We start from the raw sequence: 25,403 nt of genomic DNA, 5'->3' as shown, positions 1-25,403 counted from the left end.
TGCACCTGATACTCCCTCAACCACCTCCTCATTGCTCTCCTCCATTTCTTCCCTGTGGTCCTGGGTTACCCCTAACCCCTCTTCTAGCTCACCCACCTGCATCCGATCGCCTTGACCAGCCATGGCACGATTTTCAAATTTCGGATTTTTCTAAAACAAAACAAAACAATTTCGGCCGCTCGTAATTTTGAGCGCGTTAAGCGCGCTTCGGGTCCATATCTCACTCCCTGGCACCAATTGTTACGGGACCGCGGCGAGGATGTTGTTTGCCGAGCGGATGGCCGCCGCGCCCGAACAGTTACCCCGACTAACCCGATTCCTGAACGTTGGCCGAATCGCGCCACAGATATTCAATGGGGAAAAGACTAAGGCGACACGGATGTGAAGAAGAAGAAGGAGACAAAAAGGTTTGAAATACGATTATTATTTATTACTATTTACACCCAAAAGTAACCAAGGAGAAGGAAGGATAATAAAATAAAGACAGAAGGAATCAAGAAGACACAGTGAAAATTGCTAGCTTATCTAAACAGGCTTAACTTATACCCTGGACAGAACAAACAAAGACGGACTCACATGGGGAATTGCAGAGTGGATTGGCTGGAAGAGGAGGTGGGTGGCTGGAGGGGGAGGAAGGCACGGAGCTGGCTGGAGCTTGATCCCGCACGGGACGTCGGGCTGGACTTCGACGGCCGCCGATGCCACCGATCCTGTCGTGTGCGCGGGGTAACGGGCCGGAGCTGCTTGGTGGAGCCAACGCTGCTGGTGGGGGGTCTGGCGTGACGGGTTCTCTCCCCCTTTCTCACAAACTCCAGGACTCTCTTTTGGCTTGTCTGTGATCTGATCTCCTCCCTCCTCGACTCTCTCTGGGGGCGTCTCCCGCCGGTTATATAAGCCTCACCCTTGACCCTTCCGTGAACCTCCCCCAAACGTTCTCTCTCCGCCCTCTAAAGCCAACCCCTCGTTCTGGGTTGGTCGGCAAGGGCTGGTTCACTCCTCCCCTCTATGACGAGGTGGAGACACGCCCTTCTTCCCCGACCTTACCTCGTGGCCAATGGTGGTTTTGGGGCGATTCGAGCTAGCCCCAGCCAAAGGGCAGCAATGGCGAACGAAGAAAACCACCCAAATGCAGTTGGCAATTGCAGCAAACCTGGCAAACCTGGCACTTTGAAGATGCCATGTCGGAGGGATCTACTTTATTTAATGCAGTGCAATGGAGTGTCAAATTAATGGAAGACAAATCCTTAGCCTAATACACAGAATAGGGAAATAACTGTCAACAAGGGGGAAATCTATTATTGGCTAACGTGAGTGCTTATGAACTAATTACGGGACGCACTTTGACCTTTATACATAACTGGAGTAAGGAGGGCGATATTTTTACAACAATTTACACAACAACAAAAAAAAAAAACCATTCTCATATCCACAGCAATATATATCACCAAGTTTTGTAACATATAGTGAAATATCATGAGAGATCGAGAGCTTTTTATTTGTTTCATAATATAATTTCAGTTTGAACAAAATGAAGGTCATGAGCAATGCGTTTTACAGTGTCAGTTCGAATGTGCCAACCAAAGCAATATACAGTAATTTGTATCATAACAACAAAAGATTTTTGGCCATTGTTCTTGTTTTTACATCATCAACACAAGTCAGATTACCACATTCTCAGATCATTCAATTTCTCAATAGCACAGCTTGAAACAATGTTGTCAAAAACACAACTACGTGTACATACTGTGGCGTAATTAACTTGTGTGACGGTTACAGTCTGTGGGAGCTCTGAGCCTTCGGCTAAAGCTGCGACTGTCCCAGCATCAACCTGCAAGTAGACCACGTGACACACGGTCAAAAGTGCTTGGGGGAAGAAAAATATAGTCCAACATGGTGTTAATTACATTAAAATGAAAGCATAACCTCAGTCTTTCATGCTGCCCACATACAGACTTGGCATTTAATATGGAATATTTTTTTGTGGTGGTAAACTTACTTTTCAAGATGTCTTAGAACCAAAAGTTCATTGGAATTATGTTGAAATTATTCTAGATTTTGTTAATGTGACCTTTAAAAGAAACAAAAACCACATTTGACATTTCGAAACAAATAAATTGATCCTTGAAAGTGATGTAAACTGATATCGAACTCAATTCATGGACAGTACTGTGTTAAACTTCTGTACGTTTTCCAGAAGTATCTCTTTATTTTGCACATTAGCCAATTTTTTTTTTAACAAAAACAAAAGTTAAATTACGACTGGGATTACGGACAGTAAAATTACAGTTCAGTACTTCGTGTAACCCCCACGAGCATTCAGGAGAGCATGTACACGTCGAGGCATGCTGTACACGAGATTTGCCAAGGTTTGGACAGGAATCGCTTGCCATGCAGTGACAATAGCCTGCTGCAATTCACGCACAGAGGTCGGCTGCTGGTCCAAGTGGTCGATTTGACGCGTTAATTCTGCCCACGAGTTCTCCATCGGATTCATATCCGGGGACATGGCAGGCCACTCCATATGCTCTACACCACGGTCAGCAAGAAAGTGTTGGATCATGCGAGCACGATGAGGCCGTGCATTGTCATCTTGGAAGACAAAGTTTCCTCGAAAGGCTGCACGAGCAAATGGAAGCAATGTTTCTTCCAGAATGGCCCTGTACTTGAACTGGTTCAGGTTTCCATTCAGAACAACCAGGTCAGTTTTTCCCCCTGCATGAAAAGCAGCCAAAACGGTCACCCCACCACCTCCAGCTTGGACTCTTGGCACTATACAATCTTTGTTGTAGGCTTCATGCACTTGTCTGCGCACTCGGACGCGGCCATCTTGACGATGGACCAGAAATCTAGACTCGTCACTGAAGATCACGTGATTCCAGTGTCCTGGCTGCCATTGACGGTGCTCTCTGGCTCACTGCAATCGGCGCTGGCGGTGTTGTCTGGTCAGGCGTGGCTTTCTCAGGGGACGCCTGGCACGATAGCCTGCTTGAAGCAGTCGTTGGTTGACTCGCCTTCTGGATACAGGCACATTTGTCAGTTGCTGCCACTCAGCCCTAAGCCGATTAGCTGACTTGGTACGGCCATTGCGGACTAACCGATGCAGCTGGCGATCATCCCTCCTTGTGGTTCTGCGGGGACGTCCTGGCCTCGGTATTGGAGTAGGGACACCCCTCTGAGCATTTCGTTTCAGGATCTTTGACACCTGACCTTGAGTGATGCCATACTGCCAAGCAATAGCACGCTGTTTCATGCCGTAATTTCGTAAAGCCACCACTCCATGACAAACAGCATTGTCGAGTTGACGGACCATCTCCAGAGGAAGCGGCAATAACTTTTGGAGACGTACAGCAGTTGTTTTCCACTAATACAGAACGCAACAACCCTTGTATACCCGACTGTGAAGCCAATCATCAAATGCACCTGTCCGTACATTTTGCCACGCCACCTGTGATATAATCCTGTTGTTGACTTCTTGCTGCGACAGACAATCAGTGACATGGTTCTTTTAACAAATAAATCACCAAAGTGTAAAAGAAACTCACCAGATTGATATACTGAGTTAAGAAAGTAAACCCAAGTCAAGAAAAAAAAAAATTCCTTATTAAATGCCAAGTCTGTACAATAATTACCGAAATGCTTCTTTTCAATGCCAGCTTAAGATTTTAATAACATCTCGATTTTTCATCTTGGTTAGTCCAACTCTTGCCAGAATAGAGAAGAGAGTGAGGAAGACGAGAATCGACACAGTGAGATGATACCACAATCGGGAGAACAAGGGGACGAATGAATGTAGATGGGCAACCAGTCTGGACATTGGGAGGATGAGCAGGTGAGGACTTAGAGAAGCAAGTGAGATATGGAGTGGCTTGGGAGCACAAAGGTAGGGGATGGAGGAGCAAGGTCAGATGAAAACTTATATAAAATACAGGGCCTTCAAAAAGTATACACACACCTCGACTTTTTTCACATTTTGTTGTGTTACAGCCTGAATTTAAAATGGATTAAATTGGGATTTTTTTCGTCACTGCTCTGCACATAATACCCCATAATATCAAAGTGGAATTATTTCTTTTTCAGAAATTTTTACAACATAATTAAAAATAAAAGACAGAAATATCTAATTTACATAAGCATTCAACCCCCTGAGTCAATACTTCGCTGAAGCGCCTTTGGCAGTGATTACAGTTTTGAGCTGTCTGGGTATGTCTGTATGTCTGGGAGTTTCTCCCATTCTTCCTTGGAGATTTCCTGGAGATTTGCACATCTGGATTTTGGGAGTTTCTCCCATTCTTCCTTGGAGATTTCCTCAAGCTCTGTCAAGTTGGATGGAGAGTGTCGGTGACCAGCAATCTTCAAGTCTTTCCACAGATTCACAATGGGATTCAAGTCTGGGCTTTGGCTGGGCCATTCAGGACTTTCACATTCTTGTTCTAAAGCCATTCCAGTGTTGCTTTGGCTGTATGCTTGGGATCATTGTCCTGTGGGATGTAAATCTTCACCGCAGTGTAAGGTATTTGTGCACTCTGAAGCAGGTTATCTTCAAGGATCTTGCACTCTGAAGTAGGTTCTCTCCATTCATCGTTTTCTCTATCCTTACAAGTCTCCCAGTCCCTGCTGCTGAAAAGCATCCCCATAACCTGATGCTGCCACCAGCATGCCTCATGGTAGGGATGGTGTTAGATGGGTGATGAGCTGTGCTCAGTTTCCATCAGACATAGCACTTTGCATTCAGTCCAATTTTCGTCTCAACAAATCACAGAATATTTTGCCTCATGCTCTTAGTCTTTCACGTGCCATTTTGCAAACTTCAGACTTTTTCCAGATTTGCATTTTTCGCAGGAGTAGCTTCCGTCTGGCCACTCTCCCATAAAGCCTAGATTTGTGAAGTGTTGCAAAGACTGTTGTTCTTCCTGCAGGTTCGCCTCACTGACCTGACCTGATGGTCATTGGGTTCTTGGTCACCTCCCTGACCAAGGTGCTTCTTGCCCGGTTGCTCAGTTTGGTTAGACGGCCAGCTCTAGGAAGAGTCTGAGGAGTTCCATATCCTTTCTATTTCTAATTATGGAGCTCACTGTACTCTTGGAAACTTTCAACACTCTAGAAATTGTTTTATACCCTTCCCCACATCTATGCATCCTCACAATTCCATCTCAGAGTTCTATGGACAGTTCCTTGGACTTCTTGGTAGAGTTTCTAAGCTGACATGCACTGTCAACTGTGGGACCTTATTTAGAAAGGTGTGCTTCTTTCTAAATTATGTCAATCAATCTAATTGGCCACAGGTGGACTCTATTCAAGTTGTAGAAACATCTCAAGGATGATCAAAGGAAATTGGATGTTTGCAGTGTCATAACAAAGGGGTTGAATACTTATTGACTCAAAACATTTCAGCTTTTCATTTTTAAAATTGTTTTTGTAAAAATATTCTAAAAAACAAAAATTCCACTTTGACATTATGGGGTTTTTTGTGTAGATCAGTGACAAAAAAAATCTCAAATTAATCCATTTTAAATTCTAGCTGTAACAAAACAAAATGTGAAAAAAGTCAAGGGGTCTGAATTATGAAGGCACTATAAAATGCTCAAGACCAAGGACACAACACTAATGGCTTTCGGAAAATGGCAGGACTGACTTAATCGGACAAGCATAGATTCTGCAAGGTAGAAACAGAAAGTACGAGCCACCTATCGGGATGGAAGAAAACTCATGTCAGAACAGCTGTACACCCAAAGGCACAACAAAGAATGTGGAGTAATCCACTGGCACAGGTACAAAAATCTCAATATCCGTAGTTCCAGAAAACTCATGGAAACATGAACCAAAAGCAATCACTAAAAATAAAGACATACTGCTCACATACGACATAATGATCCCATCAAGCATGAACATAGAAAAGCAAAACATTGCGACCGGATATAGTACTGAGGTACAAAAAAGAAAATAAGGCATTACTAACTAAGGTGTCAGTACCTAGCGATTTTGGCCGAAACAACACAGAAATCGAGAAAATGACCAAATACCAAGACCTCAAAAATGAAGTGGAAAGATCATGGAAGCTGAAGAGCACCAAAATTGTACCAGTGTGGGAATGACAAAAAAAGAACGTTAACAGCAACGGGAAAGATTAAAAAGAACCTTACAGAGATCTTAAAAACCATCCCTGGGAATATTAAGACAAACAAACTGCTGTTGGAAGCTGTCCAAGGCTCAGTGGCAATCCTCAAAAGAGAATAAGAAAACTTCGCAAACTGGTCCATGAATCATGATCCCTTCCTGAAAAGGAGGTGGATGCTGAGAGACCTCGAGGACTCGTTCCACTTTCTGAAACGCGCATATTGAGATAACGACACACACACACACACACACACACACACACACACACACACACACACACACACACACACACACACACACACACACACACACACACACACACCAGACTGTTAGACGAACCAAACACAGCCACTGAGCTTGGGGTAAGTTCCGTCACTTCCCGGGGTACTCTGTGCACTAGCGTCATCACAACAATGTCATCACTTTTCTCACCGCACACAGCGGGGCATTTCTAAGGTGGAATATCCTCACCATGGATGGCAACCCATGGAGATTGTCCATGCTCTCAACCTTTTTCAATGCTGAGAGTCAAGCAAGGAAGCAGCACTTGCCATTTTAAAGTCTTTTTTATGACTCAGCTGGGTTTCGAACTGCCGACCTCCCAGACTCGGAGCGGACATTCCTAACCATTGCACCATTGAATCTGTTTGGAGTTTACTGGAGAATGCTTTTGGCCGAACTCTTTCACGTGCCGTCTGGCCAGGCCTGACATTCGACTGAAAGTGGCAGGTATTTGGAATTTACGCAGGGGGCCAGTGATAGGTTTGAAGGCTTGAAGTGGGGAGGGGATTGACGTCTTAGGATTGGTAAAGGGCGGTTGAGGACTTGAAGTTGGGAAAGGTGGGGGGGGGGGGGGGCAAACATGAGACAGAGTTGGGGAGGGGGGTTGAGGACTTTTGAGATGTGGTGTGGGAGGTTGAGTAGTTGTGGGGGGAGGTAGGGGGGTTTAAGTATGATCTTCTTCTGACAGTACTTTGATACAAGGTTATGGTGGGGCCACATTTATTGGCCAGATTCTCTGTAAAGAGGAAAATGGGAAGGCACTGAGAGAAGAAATAGGGTACATAGCATGACTTGTAAAAAGTCTGGAAGAATCAGAAGCAGGAAATGAATTAGGGGAAGGAATAGGAAGGAGTAGTCGGAAACACAAACTGAGGACAATACGCTAATTAAGCAGTTGCATTTTTTGCCAGGCCTCACCCCCATACTAGATTACCCTGTTGTAAAACCACAGTAATGCAGGCAAGACAGAGTGAACTAAACAAAGTGGAATAATGAAGGAAACTACAGGAAAGTGAGGGAATAGACGTATACAGTACTTTCAATTTGCTTGCAATGTGGATCATTTGTTGGTTACGGTTCTGTTGTGCCGGTACCTGTATGAGCGACACCATGCCATCCGAATTAATGGCTTGCACCATGGCTTGTGGAACCAGCTGCGCTGTCAGCGTATGTGAAGAGTGGGTAGAGCTCCGTGGGTGTACATCCTCAAAGGGGTACAGCAGATCCTCGCGGCCATGGTGCTTGTAGCAGTTCTTTACAATGGTGCGTAGAGCATATGTCCATGATATCTTATGGGAATCATGCAAATACAAGCAACCTTGGCTTTACTATCAAAATCAAAGTTCCAAACTTAAACATCGAATTGGTTTAACATCATTTTAAGTGGCTAAGATTTTTTTGGTTTGAGAAATTGCTCTCCAGGTAAATTTTTCTCCTTTAAAATCAACCAAAAAATTGATGTATATATATAACTCAAGTGAAACGCATACTGTGGCTCATTTGTGTTGAAGTGGCGAAGCTTTTTGGTCAGTAGAAAAGCAAAAACATGCGGCTTTTCGATGGCGAAGAGTAAATGAAGTAAAGGAAATTATTAACCGATTTTAAAAATAGGTAAATGTTTAAAGGTGGCAAGAACATCTGGAGTGAGGAGGAATGGATGAATGGGTATGTGTTTGTGTACCTTCACCATAATTTAGCTCCTCTTTTCATCTTCCTCTACTTTTGTCATGTTACCCTCTTCCAATCCTAACCTTATTTTGACTATTCAAGAAATAAAACAAACACCCTCCTCAATATATTTCTTAAAAAACCCATTAACAAAAAAAAAGAAAAAAAAAAAAGACCACACACACACACACGCACGCACACACACACACACACACACACACACACACACACACACACACACACACACACACACACACACACACACACACACACACACACACACACACACACACACACACACACACACGTTGAGAGAGGAGATTGAGAAATAAATAAATGAAAAATCACTCCTCTAGTGACACTTGGCAAAACAGAACAAAGTGGAATGGCACTCAGTAGAGCATCCTTCTAACCTCAAAAATAGTTGGTGGTTGAATTCAGTTTGCTGATATGTAAATCCCATTCAAATTTCAAGTGAATCGTATGAAAATTGAGGATTTTAGAAATTTGAAATTGTTGTTGACTTTTGGCCTATGTTGCTCTTTTGGACTATGGTGATCTCAAAAATAGTTTGTGGTTGAATTCAGTTTGCTGATATGTAAATCCCATTCAAATTTCAAGTGAATCGGATGAAAATTGAGGCTTTTAGAAATTTGAATAAAGCAGTTGACATTGGGCCTATGATGACCTTTTGGCCTATGCTGATCTCAAAAATAGTTGTTGGTTGAATTCAGTTAACTGATGTGTATATCCCATTCAAATTTCAAGTGAATCGTATGAAAATTGAGGATTTTAGAAATTAGAAATTGTTGTTGACTTTTGGCCTATCGTGATCTCGAAAATAGTTTGTGGTTGAATTCAGTTTGCTGATATGTAAATCTCATTCAAATTTCAAGTGAATCGGATGAAAATTGAAGATTTTAGAAATTTTTAAAAAAGTGGTTGACCTTTGGCCTATGTTGTCCTTTTGGCCTCAGATAATCTCAAAAATAGTTGGTGGTTGAATTCAGTTAGCCGATATGTAAATCGTATTCAAATTTCAAGTCAATCGGAGGAAAATTGAGGATTTTAGAAATTTGAAAAAAGTGGTTAACCTTTGGCCTATGTTGACTTTTTGGCCTCAGCTAATCTCAAAAATAGTTGGTGGTTGAATTCAGTAAGCCGATATGTAAATCGTATTCAAATTTCAAGTCAATCGGAGGAAAATTGAGGATTTTAGAAATTTGAAAAAAGTGGTTGACCTTTGGCCTATGTTGACCTTTTGGCCGAAGCTAATCTCAAAAATAGTTGGTGGTTGAATTCAGTTAGCCGATATGTAAATCCTCTTCAAATTTCAAGTCAATTGGATGAAAATTGAGGATTTTAGAAATTAAAAAAAAGTGGTTGACCTTTGGCCTATGTTGACCTTTTGGCCCACGCTGATCTAAAATATAGTTGGTGGTTGAATTCAGTAAGCCGATATGTAAATCCTATTCGAATTTCAAGTCAATCGGATTGAAATTGAGGATTTTAGAAATTTGAAATGGTTGTTGATCTTTGGCCTATGTTGACCTTTTGGCCTATGCTGATCTAAAAAATAGTTGGTGGTTGAATACAGTTAGCCGATATGTAAATCCTATTCAAATTTCAAGTCAATCGGATGAAAATTGAGGATTTTAGAAATTTGAAAAAAGTGGTTGACCTTTGGCCTATGTTGACCTTTTGACCCCAAAAATATTTCGGATTTTGTCGGACCTTGAACTCTACCATTTGGTAAAGTTTCGTGAAGATCGGTTTAAAATTGTGACCTGTAGGCATGTATAAGTGAGCGGACGGACGGACGGACGGACGGACGGACGGACACACACACACACACACACACACACACACACACACACACACACACACACACACACACACACACACACACACACACACACACACACACACACACACACACACACACACACACACACACACACACACACACACCGGAGTGATTAACATACTTTTTTTTTTTTTGCCACGTAATAAGGAAATATCGTTGAGAGAGGGGAAGACAAATGATGAATTGCGAAAGATGATGGGAATAGATCCTGTGATGGATGCTGTGAAGAGAAACAGGTTGAGATGGTTTGGTCATGTGTTGAGGAAGGATGAAAGTGATTTGATGGTGGAAGACCGAGAAAGACTTGGCTAAAGATGGTGGAAGAAGAAATGCGGGCAAGGGGGTTAACAAGGAGAGATGCAGAAAATAGGGCAAAATGGAGAAGATTGTCATGGGGCCCGCAAGGATAACCGGCTTTAAAATGCCTGTTGTTGTGGTTGTACACGTACACACGCACACACACACACACACACACACACACACACACACACACACACACACAGATAACGTAAATAAACATACGTGAGTTTTACCATGCTTTAACCTTTGTATGACAGAAATGGGATCACTTTGGACCCCCAGATTTGTTTGTATTGTTTTTTAAAATATCATCCAATTGCAGTTATGCTTCGAGCTAATTTTTACCTCTGCCACCTCATGTCTTCACCCCTGTTTCTCTGTCTGTCTGACTGAGAAGAATATCTAAAAAGTTATGGATGGATTCTGACGAAATTTGCTTGACAGGTTGGGTGTGTGACAAGGACGAATGGATTCGATTTTGGTGAAGATTCAGATGCGGATCAGATAATTTTAAAGTGATTCTTCACCATTGAGAGATTATAGCACGATATCGCAAAAAGTTGTGGACGGATTATGACAAAACTTGGTGGATGAGTTGGGGAGGTGACAAGAACAAGCCGATTCGATTTTGGTTCAGGTCTGGAGCAGGATCCGGCCTATCAGTGAGATATAAAATGTAAACTGCTTAGCCTAGCGGAGGGTATATACTCCACCGAGTGCCGCTCTAGTTCGCCAATAGAATGATATGGAGAAATGAAAGAGATTACAAAATTGTATGTGGGGTGATGTAGAAAACAGATTAAAAACTGACCTGTTGCTTCTGATCTTCAGTACGAACATCAGATCGTACATTTGCCCAAGGGACTTCATCTGGCCACCAGATAGGTCGGCAGGCTTCCTTTCCCCAGCCTGGCTTGCCCCTACTTGTTGAGAACTTCAACATTTCAGGAATGAATGCACGCAGCTGGGCCTAATCACACAGCATGGGAACAAACAAAAATGTCGAACTGAAATTGTTGCAATTGTATAAAGAGGGGTTCTTAACCTGTGGTCCATGGACCCCTTTGGGGTCTGTGGATGGACTTCAGGGGGTCCATGAACCAGGAGCGTAAAAATTATATAAAATTTATTTTCGCTAGCTTTTTGTAAAAAGTTTTATTTTTTGTTCATGTACAGGATGTTATGTACTTATTCTTGCTTACTGAAGACTAGTAGATTTTATGTGCTATTTCTTATAATGCTTATTTCTCACTTTCCACGACTTGTCTCGACTCAGGAATCTTCTCATACACTGGTGAGGTTTAAAACTTTATAGTATCTTCAGATCCATGTTTTTTTTCCTATATAACTATACTGTATATTCAATTACCCACCAATATAATTTTTCCATCTACATGCGTCACGCGGATTCCGATGTGTATATCTCCAGGTAAATGTTGACCAGGTAAATGTGTATATCTCCAGGCTAACAACAACTCGCACTGGCTCTGATTTTACTTCCTGCTTACCACGTTTTTATCTGCATTTATTTTCTACATTACAATATATTATATATCTTTCATCCATATTTTAATAGATAAATAATGCATGAAAATATGAATGAGTGATCGTTTTAAGGCCATTTCTCCCCGCTAGAGCGTGGGTTAGCCTTGCGGGCCCCATGACAATCATGGTTCCCTGTTTTGAGGCAATGTTTTTGTTTTTTATGGCCGGATGCCCTTCCTGACGCCAACCCTTAATCACCTCTTACGATGCGCAGGGATACGGCGTACCTATTCGAAATTGGGGTACACACCGGGATCATTCATCCCAGCAAGCTGGTACTCAATTTGCCGACCTCGGAAGGATGACAGGCTGAGTCAACCCCTCTGGTGTTAATTCAGCGATCGACCGGGATTCGAACTCAGGATCCTATGATCCCAAGCCGGCACCCTAACCGCTAAGCCAACACCAGGCATGAAACTGTGAATATAAATATTGGGGTACCATGTTTTTCTCCATTTCCTTCCATTCGAAGATATTTACATACCCCATACCCGGGTATTATCATTAATTCGGAGTAGAATCAGTGAGCTTGTCTCATATTTCAGGGGACTCTATCTTCATGTATGCTCATATTGACATATCATGTACCCAGGTTTAGTGAGCAATTCCTTTGAGCATGCCATTGTTGTTGCCTTTTGACCATCACAAAAAATGTGTTTTTTTTTTTTTGTGTGTGACCAGCAGTTGATGCAGCAGATCTGAGATTTAATGAAAATCATGCCTCAATTATGTTTCGTACACACAGCTGGCCTAAACTTATTAATTTAATTTTTGTTCACTGGTTACTGTTTTCCATATAAATTACATCACAGTGTTTTATTTATTTTATTATTATTTTTATTTTTTTATTTTATTGTTTTGCAGACCTAGCTTAAGTTGGAAATGTCGAAGAAAAGGAAGTACGATGAAGCCTACGTATCCTTTGGTTTTACTTACATCACTGAACGTGATGGGCTAGCCTGGTGTTGGGCTAGCGGCTAGGGTGCCAGCTTAGGATCCTAGGATCCTGGGTTCGAATCCCGGTCGATCGCTGAATTAACGCCAGGGGGGTTGACTCAGCCTGTCATCCTTCCGAGGTCGGCTAATTTGAGTACCAGTTCACTGGTAATGCCCTGTTTGTCGTAAAAGGCGACAAACAGGGTTGGCGGCAGGAAGGGCATCCGGCCGTAAAACATTGCTTCAAAAAGGGGACCAAAAAAACAACAACCACGGTGCCCAAAAAAGGCCAACCCCCGCTTTTCGGGGAAAAATGGCCTCTAAAGGTGTTTTTTTTTTTTTTTTACTGAACGTGATGGGACACAAAAGCCACAGTGTTTCTTGTGTGGCAACGTTCTTGCCAATGGAAGCATGAAGGCAAAAAAGCTGAAGGAGCACCTCATGTCTGTCCATCCTGAAAATACATCAGACAGTGTGGATCTTTTTCGTGCAAAGAAGGCTCGATTTGGAAAGGTTGGAACTTTGCCAAAACTTTGATTTGCCCCAACACAAAAGCCTTGTCTTGAAGCATCCAACAAGGTTGCTTATCGCATTGCCAAACAAAAGAAGCCACACACAATTGGAGAGACTTTAGTAAAGCCATGTGCCCTGGACATGGTTGAGCTGGTTTGTGGATTGGAGCCGAGGAAGAAAATTGAAGCAGTGCCTTCGTCAAAGATGTCATACATTCCAGAATAGTTGATATTTCTTGTAATATTTTGAAGCAGGTCATGGAGGAATTGGCAGCTACGCCATTTCCCTTCAGTATGCAACTGGATGAAAGTAATGACATTTCTCAGTGTAGCCAGCTCCTTGTTTTCGTCCGTTATGTGCATGCTGATGCCATCAAAGAAGAATTCCTATTTTGTGAGCCCCTTTTGGAAACTGCAAAGGCCATTGACATCTTAGAAATGTTGAAAAATTTCTTTGCCAAGCAAAACTTTGACTGGAAGAAAAATTTGGGTACTCTGTGCACATATGGAGCACCTGCGATGCTTGGCAACACATCTGGTTTTACTGTTCTGGTGAAGAAAGAAGCTCCTCACGTCATCGTGACACTGTTTTCTACATCGGCATGCACTGGCATCAAAGACTCTGCCAACAATCCTGAAAGAAGTCTTGTCTACTGCCGTGAAAGTCGTCAACTTCATCAGAGCCAGGGCTCTGAATCATCGCGTTTTCAAGAGGTTTTGTCACGAAATGGGAGCAGAATATGAAGTTCTTCTCTACCACACAGAAATTCGCTGGCTTTCCAGGACAAATCTTGAAGCGCTTGATGGAACTTGGGGCAGAAATTTCACTTTTTTGAGAGAAAAGGAAAGTCCACTCTCGGAACAGTTTGACAGGGAGGAGTTCATTCACGGCTTGGCTTATTTGGCGGATATTTTTGGCCATATGAATGTGGTAAATCTTTCGATTCAAGGCCACCATTATGGAAGCTGCTGAAAACTTACAAGCTCTTTTGGCCAAGCTGCCACTGTGGAAGAGGAGATTGGAGGCAGACAACTCTGCAAACTTTCCAATGCTGGAGGAAGTGCTTCTGCAGGATGGAGTCAAGAGAGCCAAAGCCCTGTCAATTTCTCTGCAGGCAGAAATGTGCGGACACCGGGAAACACTGCAGAACTCTTTCGAAGGTTACTTCTGCTCAAATGACCTCAAAGTTGAAACGTGGATTTGTAATCCTTTCCTTGCTGATATAAACTGTATTAATGATGCAGACCTTGCCAAAGATGACCTCATTGACCTGAGGACAAAGGAAATGATACGACATGAGTACAACTCGAAGAGTCTCGGAGAATTTTGGTGTTCCTTGACGCAAGCCTACCCTCGTCTGGCAATGCGAGCTGTGGGAGCTCCGAAATCCGTTTGCAACCACATAACTTTGCGAGTCAGGATTTTCAGCACTTGTTACCATCAAAACGAAAAGTACAAATCAATTGGATGTTAAACATGACATGCGTGTTGCCTTGTCAAAGACCACTCCCCAATTTCATCTTCTTATTGAAGCCAAACAACAACAGCCTTCTCACTGAAATATACTTTTGAGCAGAATTGAAGTTTATATTTTGTTTAATTTGCACAATTTGGATATATTTCATTTTATTCAGGAAATGGTCATTGATTTTTGCATGAAAAAAGTGAGATATATTATTTGTAAAGATTGTTTTTTTATTCGGATTATGACGGTATGTGAAGGAAATAATTTTCCCATGTAATTAAATTTATTCATTGGATGCAAAATTTTGTGTTTATGTGCTTATGTGCATTTTTCTGGGGAGGGGTCCGTAGCTTTCACCAGATTCTCAAAGGGGTCCACGACTCAAAAAAGGTAAAGAACCCCGTGAAAAAGTAAGTACACCCCATGTAAAGTTTTGACTTTTTCAACATATTTCAACATGCAGCTATTTGATCTTCATTTCAACAATATTGATAGATAAAGGTGATATAATAGAACAAATCATGAAACATTTACATTTTGTAGTCCATTGTATAATTTAAATAAACATAAATGCAAATTTCGCATGTGGAAAAAGTAAGTTTCTTTCTGGACACGCTTTGATGTCCCCCTCCCCCCCCCCCCCCTGTGTTTTCAATGTTTACCAATTACCAAGTATAAACAAATATATGTTCTGTTTTTGATTGATTTCTGTATACTCATAATACTTTCATGTTCTTTGGAAACCTGTTATCCCAGTATTAGGCTAAAGATGTTGCTCAATTACCAAAAATAACTAATTTGTATGTGTTGCTTTGTAAACCTTATCCATTATATTTCCTGTTAAAGAATTAAGTTACTGTGATGGCATGTTCTCTTACTGTCTAAATATTCCTTTGGAAACTTGTTATAAGAAGTTATATGTCTTGTGAAAACCAGGCCCTGATAGTATAATCCTTCACTCTGTGAAGACCAAACCGTATCTTCCCAGTCCCCCTTAAAGGACTGCGTTATATCACTTTCATGTTTGACATTTTTACGACCTGCTGAACTTTCCCCCCAAAAACCAGGACTCTGGAAAGTCGTCAACATGTTGTTTGACTCTTGAATGACCTCGGCCGAATCAAGGAGACCACTGGGTCGTTCTCTTTGTCTTGAGAGCTAAAACCACACCCCAATATTCCCTTTATAAAGTGAGAGCTTGACCGAATTATTTTAGAGCATCATGTTGGAATTCTGGTCCTTGTGGGCCTCCGTTTTAAGCATTTTGCTTTCCACAAGCTTGTGTGTTTGACGAATCAAATAAATATATCAGTTGTTCCTTTCTCTCTGTCATGAGTCTTGAGTCCTAAATCAACGGATCCGTCAAATGGCGAGCCAGGCAGGAGTCACCTTGGGCAGACTCGGGACGCGGCTCCAGGCACGAGTGAGTGGGAAAAAACACCAGCTGGTTTGATCGGTCTGGGTGAGGTGAGCCTTGGGTTTATTTTGTTATAGACTGGGATTTTAGGCTAAATTGCAACTCACTCTGTCGCTCGGTGCCGTTTGCCCGTTCCCTGCTCGAGCTTGATCCTCGAACAAAATTTAAGAACGAGCTGTTTTTGGGCTCCGGAGCAACTGGCTGTTTATAGGATTCGTCGGGTAACGTTACGGGACGGGAGAGTAAGGTGCCCCAAGAGGGCGCCGAGGATAAGGAATAGATTGGTTTTGTAAGTGAGGTTAGAAGCGTCATAAGGACGCCGGCAAAAAGTAAGGTACGGTTAGCATATAAAGGGAGCATATATGCGGGAGAGATCTCTGATTAGGCGGCTATATGCGGGAGAGATCTCTCGGGAATAAGGAGTAAGGTTGCCTGGTTACCTGGCGGTTACCTGGACAGGTAAGATACGGTTAGCACACAGAAAGCTGTGAGTGAGGCGGGCGAGCCTTTCGGAGTTAGGTTAGAGAGCTGAGATGAGGCGGGTGAACCTCTGGAGTTAGGCTAGAGGGCTGTGAGGCGGGCGAGCCTCTTGGCTCTCGATGGCCTGAGGAAGCAGGCAAACTAATTGCAGGTGCAGGATAAGGTGGGAATAAGGAGTAAGGAATAAGATAGATAAGCGAGCCAGCGAGCGACCAATGTCGCTCGTTGAAAATCAAGACCTGTGGAAGGGTTAGGTAGACCGATCCCCTACCCCCCAAGCCCTAAGTTCTGTCCCGGGGCTTCAGGCAACACCCCCCCTGCACAGCGAGCCCCCCCTGCCCCCCCTTCCCCTGCCTCACCCTTCTCACCCCTTTCCTCCCCTTGTCCCAAAAATCCCTCTTTTTCCTTTGAATGAAGTGAGACATATAAATGAATGTGGATTGTTGCACAAGATGCTCTGAATGTACGTGGTTAGTGTCAAGTTGGTCGGATATAAGGAAACGCATGAAATGCGAGCCGGTTTGTCAGTCACGTGGTATGATTCAAATACGTTGCATCGGGAGACATGGGAGTTTTGTCTGGGAGTTTCAGTTGGGAGGTGCATGGTTGGAGTCGGTCCGGTGTTCGCGCGACGTCTGGGAGACTCACACACTGGTATATGAATGAATGAATGAGTAGATGTATTTGCGGATGTATGTGATAGAAGTGTGTATTTGGCCAACTTATGTCTGAATGAAATATACAAGATAGATGGGTTTCGGTGTGAAGTTTTGCAACTCGGTTGCTTGCGGTGCGGGAATCCAGACCGGGAATGCCGATTCTGGCATCCATCCGAGGATCCTGGTGATGTTCGTTTAATTAAAGTCTGGATTTATATTTGGAGTCTGGATTTTTATTTGTTTGGGATGAGAGGTGAACGGATGGTCTGGCGGTTCTATTGTCGGTTTGGTTGTGGTGTTCAGCGGCCGGTATTGGCTGCGGCCGGTGCCGGGTGAATAATAATAATAATAATAATGCATTTATTTTAAAAAGCGCTTCTCAGGAAGCCCAAAGACGCTTGTATGGTGTGCGAGCGGGCACATTGAAGTGTGTGAGGGGAGGTATTTTGGTAACTTACTTCCGTGATTTCTGTTTCATTGGATGGGAAATAAGAGCCCGGTCGGTTTGGAGTTTGTTGAATTGGGTTCAGAACATGGGATTTGCTCAGAGTGCCGGTGATAACTTGCCTACTCTCAGAGGGGATGTGTCCCGCACAGGGGGAGAATACTGCTATGAGGTTGCTCGGAGGATGTGTGCCCAGATGCATTGTGGGTCATTGCGACTTTGCTGAATGTCGGACGCCGGATGTCGGACGTTCGGGTCAGACGTTCTTGTGTTTAATGCGGTGTGCTAGTGCCATGTCAGAATGGTGGGCGCCTGCGACATGCCATGCATTGTCATAAGGAATACGTGGTTTAAGATGGAATTATAAGGGGGACTGGAAAAGAATAAACGTAATGTAACGCGAGGTATATAAAACGAGACGTTTGGCGTGGTCGGATGCAGGATTTTAGGGGAGTAATGAATTTCCGGTGCCAACAGGAAGTCTTGTTCATACAGTAAATGAGGTACAGTGTGAATGATGAGATTCAGAGAGATCTCTGAATGAGGTTGTCTAGAGCGGATGAAATAGAGAATAGCAGTTGCAAGATCGAGGTGCGAATGTGGTGCGGAGTGGCGGCTGGAAGATGCATCGATGCATTTGTGTTGATCGATGCGCCGGAGGAAGACCTTTTGGCTTTGCATTCGAGCGATGGTGGTAAGATTAAGTTATCAAAATGCATATGGGTCTGAGGGCAGATTATGCGGGACAAGCTGCCTCACAGGCGGATGGAGGAAACTTTGGAGACGTGGTGGATTGGAAAATATAATGTGGTAGAACGCTCATCCATGGAAGGAGGACGGTCGAGGTTTCAACTGTCGGTATGTGGTGTGGCTTGTGCCAAGGTGTGCGGTGGTCAGGTGTGTAACGAAGCCTGGGAGCGGAATGTGTGTACCTGGGAGGATATTGTTCCAAGCACGGAGATGGTAGAGCACGCCTCCCAAGAGAGGCTGTGGGATTTTGGCAGGAGTTCTTGCAGAGGCAAGATGCACCTTTCTTCGTTTGAAATTTGACCTTTTTGAAGTTAATTTGACCTTTGTTCGAGATACGCATGGGAATGAGGTCAGAGTTAGTTCACTAAAAACCTTGGAAGGACGACAGGCTGAGTCAATCTATTGGGTGTTAGTTCAACGAATTGATATAGAAGTTAAATCAGAAAAAGGAACAATATATTGTTGGTTAAAACTGAAATTATGTACGTAATTAGTGAATAGAGAACAGCGGTGAGAATATTGATTTCTGAAATTTGTTGTCGTCGTTGTGGTTGACGTCTTATTAGGTGTTGCAAGGGACTCAGGAAATAAACAGATTTCCGGTGCTGAGCGGAAGCGTCCGGTACAGTATGCCGGGAACTTAATTTAATCATGCTGAGTGAGTACAGTGATAAGTTTGATCGAGCTCTGGGGTTATTCACGTTACATGGAGGACATTTGAGAGGGTGCGAGGAGATGCAAGTAGCATGGTTCAAGTCGTGGTATCAAGAGGGTTGGTACCCTCTTGAAGAAGGTGGGTGCCCAGGTGCATTGTGGGTTATCATAACTAGCCGATTTTGGGGCGCGCACCAAATAGAGATCGGGCTGCATGGTGAAGCATGGCACCCTGTGTGGTTCGTGTTCGTCACGTGTGCGTGAGGCTGCAGTTGCGTGGAATGCAGTGAACCTGTCCGATTTTTTGCCTTGTGAGGCTCCAGATATAGGTTGGCATATAAATACTGTGAATAGGTGATGTCCTTTGCTGGGGCTTGTGATACGCCTCTGTTATCTGTCTGTCTGTCTGTCTGTGAGTTACAGTGTGTCTGGAGAGGAGGTCAGTCAGGTAGGATGGGGCCAAGTTATGGAGGGCTTTGTAGGTCAAGAGGAGGATTTTGTACTGGATTCTCTGGGGAATGGGGAGCCAGTGAAGATTATAATGACGGGGGTGCTGTGGTCACGGGTCCGGGAATGGGTGAGTAGACGGGCAGCGGAGTTCTGACCGTATTGGATTATTGAGGTTTGGTGATTATTGATGATTATCGAGGATGAACCATAGAGAAGGCTGTCTTTGTGATCTGTTTGGTGTATTAGTCGAAGGAGAGGGTTTGGTCAAAGATGGTGCCAAGATTCCGGTTGTGAGTGGATGTGGATACTGGGAAACCGTTGATGTTGGGGGCAAAGTTATGGGTGGATTTGGTAAGCGGTTTTGGGTAAATGATGATTATTTCAGATTTATCATAGTTAGGTTTGAGGAAGTTGATTTGAAACCAGAATTTTATTTCAGTTATGCAGTTTGTCAGGATAGAGTGGGTGGCGGAGGAGATGGATTTGATGGAGATGAAAAGCTGGATGTCATCGGTGAAGCAGTGGAATTGGAGACCATGGTGCATTGGTCATGGTGCACGACGGATTAAGTGACCGAGGGGGGATAGGTACAGGATGAAGAGGGGGGGGGGGGGCCAAGAACTGAACCTTGGGGGACACCTTGAGGGGGAGCGAATTGTGGTGATTAAGCTGGTGTAGATGCTGTCAATTTTGCTTTGGATGAATGAAAGGAAGGAAATGCAGTTTCTACTGTGAAGGACTGGTGGTGGTATCCAGGGCGCTGAGGAGTTTGTTCGTAGTTGTATTTGAGGTTGTTTGTTCACGTTGTAGAGTTTGTTTATTTATTTGTTTGTTTGTTTAGTTTGTTTATTGTAGAGAAGAGTGCTTTTAGGATTCCGGAGCCAGAGTGGATAATTTGAGAGTAGTAGGTGGAGTAGAGGGCATCTTTGTAGTGCTGTAGGTGGTCCTTGTAGGCTTGGGAGTGAACTGATTTGGGTTTTTTATAGGCGCAAGCTGGTCAAGGATGGTGTGATCGATGGTGTCGAAGGCGGCGCTGAGGTCGAGGAGGATGAGAATGTTGAGGTTGCCAGCGTCAGAGGAGAGGAGAAGGTCGTTGGTGATTTTGAGGAGAGTAGTTTCAGTACTGTGGTTGGAGCGGAATCCGGATTGGAATGTTTCATACAGGTTATTGGCAGAGAGGTGATGTTTGAGTTGAGTGGCCACAGCGCGTTCCAAACTTTTGACAGAAAGGGTAGGTTGGAGATGGGTCTGAAGTTATTTAAGGTGTCAGGGTTTAGTCCAGGGTTTTTTCCAGAATTGGGGTGAAGTTTCACGAGGTTTTTGGGAAATCGGTATGTGAAGCTGGATTAAGTTTGAGTGGTTATTACATATGCTCTGGGTCCATGTGGTTAATGTGATGTGGACTTAAAAAAAAAAATGAATGGGACTCGCTGTAAACAGTGTAGATGGAAAAAAGAGATAGACAGGGACAATGGGCTGCTTGGTGAGCCATGGAGATGGATTGGATGTTTTGTTGTTGGTTGTCTGGGAGTTCGGTTGTTGCATTGCCAAAGGTTTCTGTGTGGTGGACACAACTGTTGTCTTGTTGTCTGTTGTCTTGTGTGACGTGGGTGGAGATGTATATGGCTGTGTGTGGCTGCCTGGAGTCGGGAAGGCGGCTTCAGTGGTTGATATTGGTTGTGGGTTGTTCGGGGTACTTTGATACAGGTTGTGTGTATCTCTGAGGTTTATGGACAAATCTTAGAGCAATCTTAGAGGGTTGTGGAGTGAGTATGGTGGACAACGTGAAGTAGCAGGTGTGAAGGAAGTGGTTGGGAAAGATGGACCCCCTTCACGAATACCCGGTAGGGTAGCTTAAAGGTAGGTAGAGGGAACAGGTAAATTGTGGTGGATATTGGTGGATATTTTGAGTAAGTCACAGTGGGTGAGGAAAATTGACCAGACGGTAAGACATATGAGAACTATTGTATTATTTTATTTTTATTTTTCTATTTTTATCATTCTATTTTTATTTTCAATATTTATTTCCACTATTTTTATAAATAGACCAGGTTATTTTTATTATTTGTTTATTTACGAAAATAAATAAATAATAGGGGGAGGTTAATGGTGGTGTGTTGGTGAAAAAAGTCGTTGTCATTGAAAGTCGAGTTGAAACAATTTGTATGGGATTCATATTGGGATTTATATTGTAGATATTGGACAGCCATTGGGCCAGAGGCTGAAACAACCTTGTAGGGAATTCTTGTAGGGAATTCGGAGAGATAAATAGATAAAGAGATAAAGAATTTGGAGTCCACCAAAGGGCGGACACTGACGTTGCTCGGGGCAACGCAAGGGCGGACAGGAAGGGCCGCCAACCAAAGGATAGGACGCACAGATTGTCAACATATACCGCCAAAATTAGGGCAGGAATAGGGAGTTGGTTGAGAATGCCGGCGATAACTCACCGATGTGTGTCCCTGTGTCTGTCTGGTCGTCTAGCAGGCCATGGAGTTATATCTATCTATAATTCCAGCAATCTCTGTGTGTCTGTGTGTCTGTGTGTCTGTGTGTCTGTGTGTCTGTGTGTCTGTGACCGCTGTTTCTCGACAACCACGGGTCCGATATACTTGAAACTTGCCAGGTATATTGCTGGGGACCCGAGGATGTGCCTTTTCAAGGTTTGAAATTAATCGGACAAGTACTTACCGAGCTATGGCGATTTAGCCGTTCGCCGTTCGCTTTGGCGTTGCGAATGGACCAAACCATTCATGTAAATAGAGGGGGGGGGGGGGGGGGGTTCTGTGGTCGTTCGCTTTGGCTTTGCGAATGGACCAAACCATTCATGTAAATAGAGGGGGGGGTTCTGTGGTCGTTCGCTTTGGCTTTGCGAATGGACCAAACCATTCATGTAAATAGAGGGGGGGGGGGGGGGTTCTGTGGTCGTTGCGAATGGACCAAACCATTCACATCGAATCATCGAATCACATCGAATGGACCAAACCGTTCGCTTTGGACCAAACCATTGCATGTAAATAGAGGGGGGGGTTCTGTGGTCGTTGCGAATGGACCAAACCATTCATGTAAATAGAGGGGGGGGGGGGGGTTCTGTGGTCGTTACTGCCACGTGGTTTCAAAGTTTTTTTTTGTTGTTGTTGTTTGCACGCATGTTTTTTTGCACCCACGTACGGGCACGCCCTAGGATGTTTACACACACACACCCCTACACAAATTTTTTTTTTTTTTTTTTTTTGGCAAGGAACGGGCACCCACGTACGGGCACGTCCTAGCTTATATATAGTACGGGCATGCCCTAGTTTCTGAAACATGGATTTCAAAGAGGCAGGTGTGTGCCCTGAGAAAATTGTGGGTTGTGGAGTGGGCACTTTTTGATGGGCACTGGGGGCTGCTGTTGTGTGGACTGGGGAACGAGGGCGGCGTAGGTGACGTGAGGGGAATGCCACGCACTGCGACCGTCTCCCCCCAAGACCGAGGTTGTCGGGGACATGAGTGGGATGTCGATTGCAGTGATGTGGGATGTCGATCACAACCTGACGGTGTTGTTCGTGGTGGAGGTCTTGTGTTGGGGTTGGGACGCATTGCTGGGGATCTGGGTGGCTGGCACTCCGTGTGGTTGGGGGTTGCAGTTTCACAGAAGGAGGTTGGAATCCAGTGTTATGTTAGGAGCACGCAAGGCTGAGCAGAATGGATTGCCATTGGGACGTGTTCTCAAATGATTTTATCAAAATGATGGCTCCTGAGTAAGGGGAGGGAGCAGGGAAATATATTCACTGTAACAGGTGTTGTTAAAGCCGTTTGTTTAAGAGCATTGGGATGCCAAAAGGTAACGGGGGAAGTGAGATACTGATGTCTGCATGAGGATGGCAGAGTCGGCCATCGAGACTCATGTGAGTTGTGTCTGGAGGCAAGGTTCGGGAGGGAGTGTGAAGAAGGAAGGACAAAGGGTTGTAAGGGTGGTTGGCCTGCACTGACAGCTGACTGACAGCACTGGGAAGAGTGTGACGATGAATGGAAAGTTGTGGCTTTTATTTAACAAATTGTGCTAGGTTGCTACAACACAGGTTTGGGCTGGTGCAGATTGGATCACGGCTCTGCAGACCAGGTGAGCAGAACTCCACCAGGTACGCTGGAATCACATCAATTGAATTATTGTCCAGAAAGGAAGGTATTTTCGGAAATTGGGGAAAGTAAAAATAACATTTGAATTTCCAGACATGACGCAGGAAATGCAGCTATGAATAGAGATGAGGTAACTAAATGCCAATTGGTGGGGCAGGCGGGCTAGGAATACTAATCAAGGATTTAGTCCTTGCATGTGTGAGTAAATGTTCCACAGGATGAACCCAAATGAACCTCTGGCTGTCGACGTGACTGCGGACTGCGGACCCTGGAACGACGACACGAACGAGTCACTGAGCAGCAATGATGAGATCTCCGCGTCTGAAGAATGTTCTTCCATTTTAATGTTGCCAATAACGATTTTGAAAATGATTTTGATTACACTGTAAAATTGGATTTGGATCCGGATGTGAACCTGATTTGGTCCTCACAGACCCCGCCTAATGATTCTTATGCTATTGCTGTTTCACGAGCTCACAGTTCAACCCTTGCTGACCCAGCCCTGGATTTTGACTCGGCTCCGGACCCAGATGCATTGCTGGGCCAGCCTGCCAGGAAGCCGATTATCCTGGATCCCAACATGTCGCATGCAGACGCAAACGACTACTTAAAGGAAGTTTCTCTCTTTTTTTATGGAATGTAAGGCTCTGACCGCTGGCCGTCTAGGCCGCAGGTCTAAGCCACTTGATACTGACGTTGATATGTACTCCCCGGCAGAACGCACATTCAAGGCTTTATGGACATGAATATCGACTGAGCGCCAAAGATCAACAAGGACTGCACCTGGAGATGCTTGGGCGAGCTCCAGCTAGGGAGGGGTCTCGGTTGCACCTTCGGGGCCAAAGGGTGAGCCGGGAGATCCTCTCGGGTGTGGACCCCTGCTGATCCAGTCGCCTTCGTTGTGGATCCGACGCGCTATTGGATAGCCATGTCTCTATGGCCAGCACACTTAACACATGCACACACACGCGAATAGTCCTGCTGGGTGCTATGCGAGGTGCTTTGGGTACGGGGCATGCCCACTGGGGCCGCATTCGCGTGGTCTTTCGGTTCGGTTTCGGTTTTTCATTGACTGTCTTCCTAATAAAGGCCTCTGATTGGCTCGTAGATAACATTTGTATCTTAGATCCAAAAGGGCGGTATGTGGGGCTTTGATGTCCCCCCCCCCCCCCCCCGTGTTTTCAATGTTTACCAATTACCAAGTATAAACAAATATATGTTCTGTTTTTGATTGATTTCTGTATACTCATAATACTTTCATGTTCTTTGGAAACCTGTTATCCCAGTATTAGGCTAAAGATGTTGCTCAATTACCAAAAATAACTAATTTGTATGTGTTGCTTTGTAAACCTTATCCATTATATTTCCTGTTAAAGAATTAAGTTACTGTGATGGCATGTTCTCTTACTGTCTAAATATTCCTTTGGAAACTTGTTATAAGAAGTTATATGTCTTGTGAAAACCAGGCCCTGATAGTATAATCCTTCACTCTGTGAAGACCAAACCGTATCTTCCCAGTCCCCCTTAAAGGACTGCGTTATATCACTTTCATGTTTGACATTTTTACGACCTGCTGAACTTTCCCCCCAAAAACCAGGACTCTGGAAAGTCGTCAACATGTTGTTTGACTCTTGAATGACCTCGGCCGAATCAAGGAGACCACTGGGTCGTTCTCTTTGTCTTGAGAGCTAAAACCACACCCCAATATTCCCTTTATAAAGTGAGAGCTTGACCGA

The 25,403-nt window shown here is 44.0% G+C and overlaps 1 protein-coding gene across 9 annotated transcripts in view; it reads right to left on the bottom strand.

Moving 5' to 3' along the window:
* Positions 1–1,476: 1,476 nt before the first annotated feature.
* NRF1 (nuclear respiratory factor 1) overlaps positions 1,477–25,403 on the bottom strand; it is a 53,466-nt gene continuing 29,539 nt past the window's right edge. For all 9 annotated transcript variants that reach the window (XM_078775437.1, XM_078775432.1, XM_078775430.1 and 6 more), the window contains 3 exons: positions 11,043–11,201; positions 7,491–7,685; positions 1,477–1,828 (listed from right to left, as the gene is read on the bottom strand). In XM_078775437.1, coding sequence (XP_078631563.1) covers positions 1,664–1,828; positions 7,491–7,685; positions 11,043–11,201 — 519 coding nt within the window. In that variant the 3' untranslated portion in view covers positions 1,477–1,663. The remainder of the gene's footprint in view (positions 1,829–7,490; positions 7,686–11,042; positions 11,202–25,403) is intronic.

Source organism: Myxine glutinosa, chromosome 4 (assembly GCF_964187855.1).
Source record: "Myxine glutinosa chromosome 4, kmMyxGlut1.1, whole genome shotgun sequence".
Taxonomy (NCBI): Eukaryota; Metazoa; Chordata; class Myxini; order Myxiniformes; family Myxinidae; genus Myxine; species Myxine glutinosa.
The sequence above is the reverse complement of the archived record's forward strand: the minus strand, read 5'-3'. Positions and strand labels throughout refer to the sequence as shown.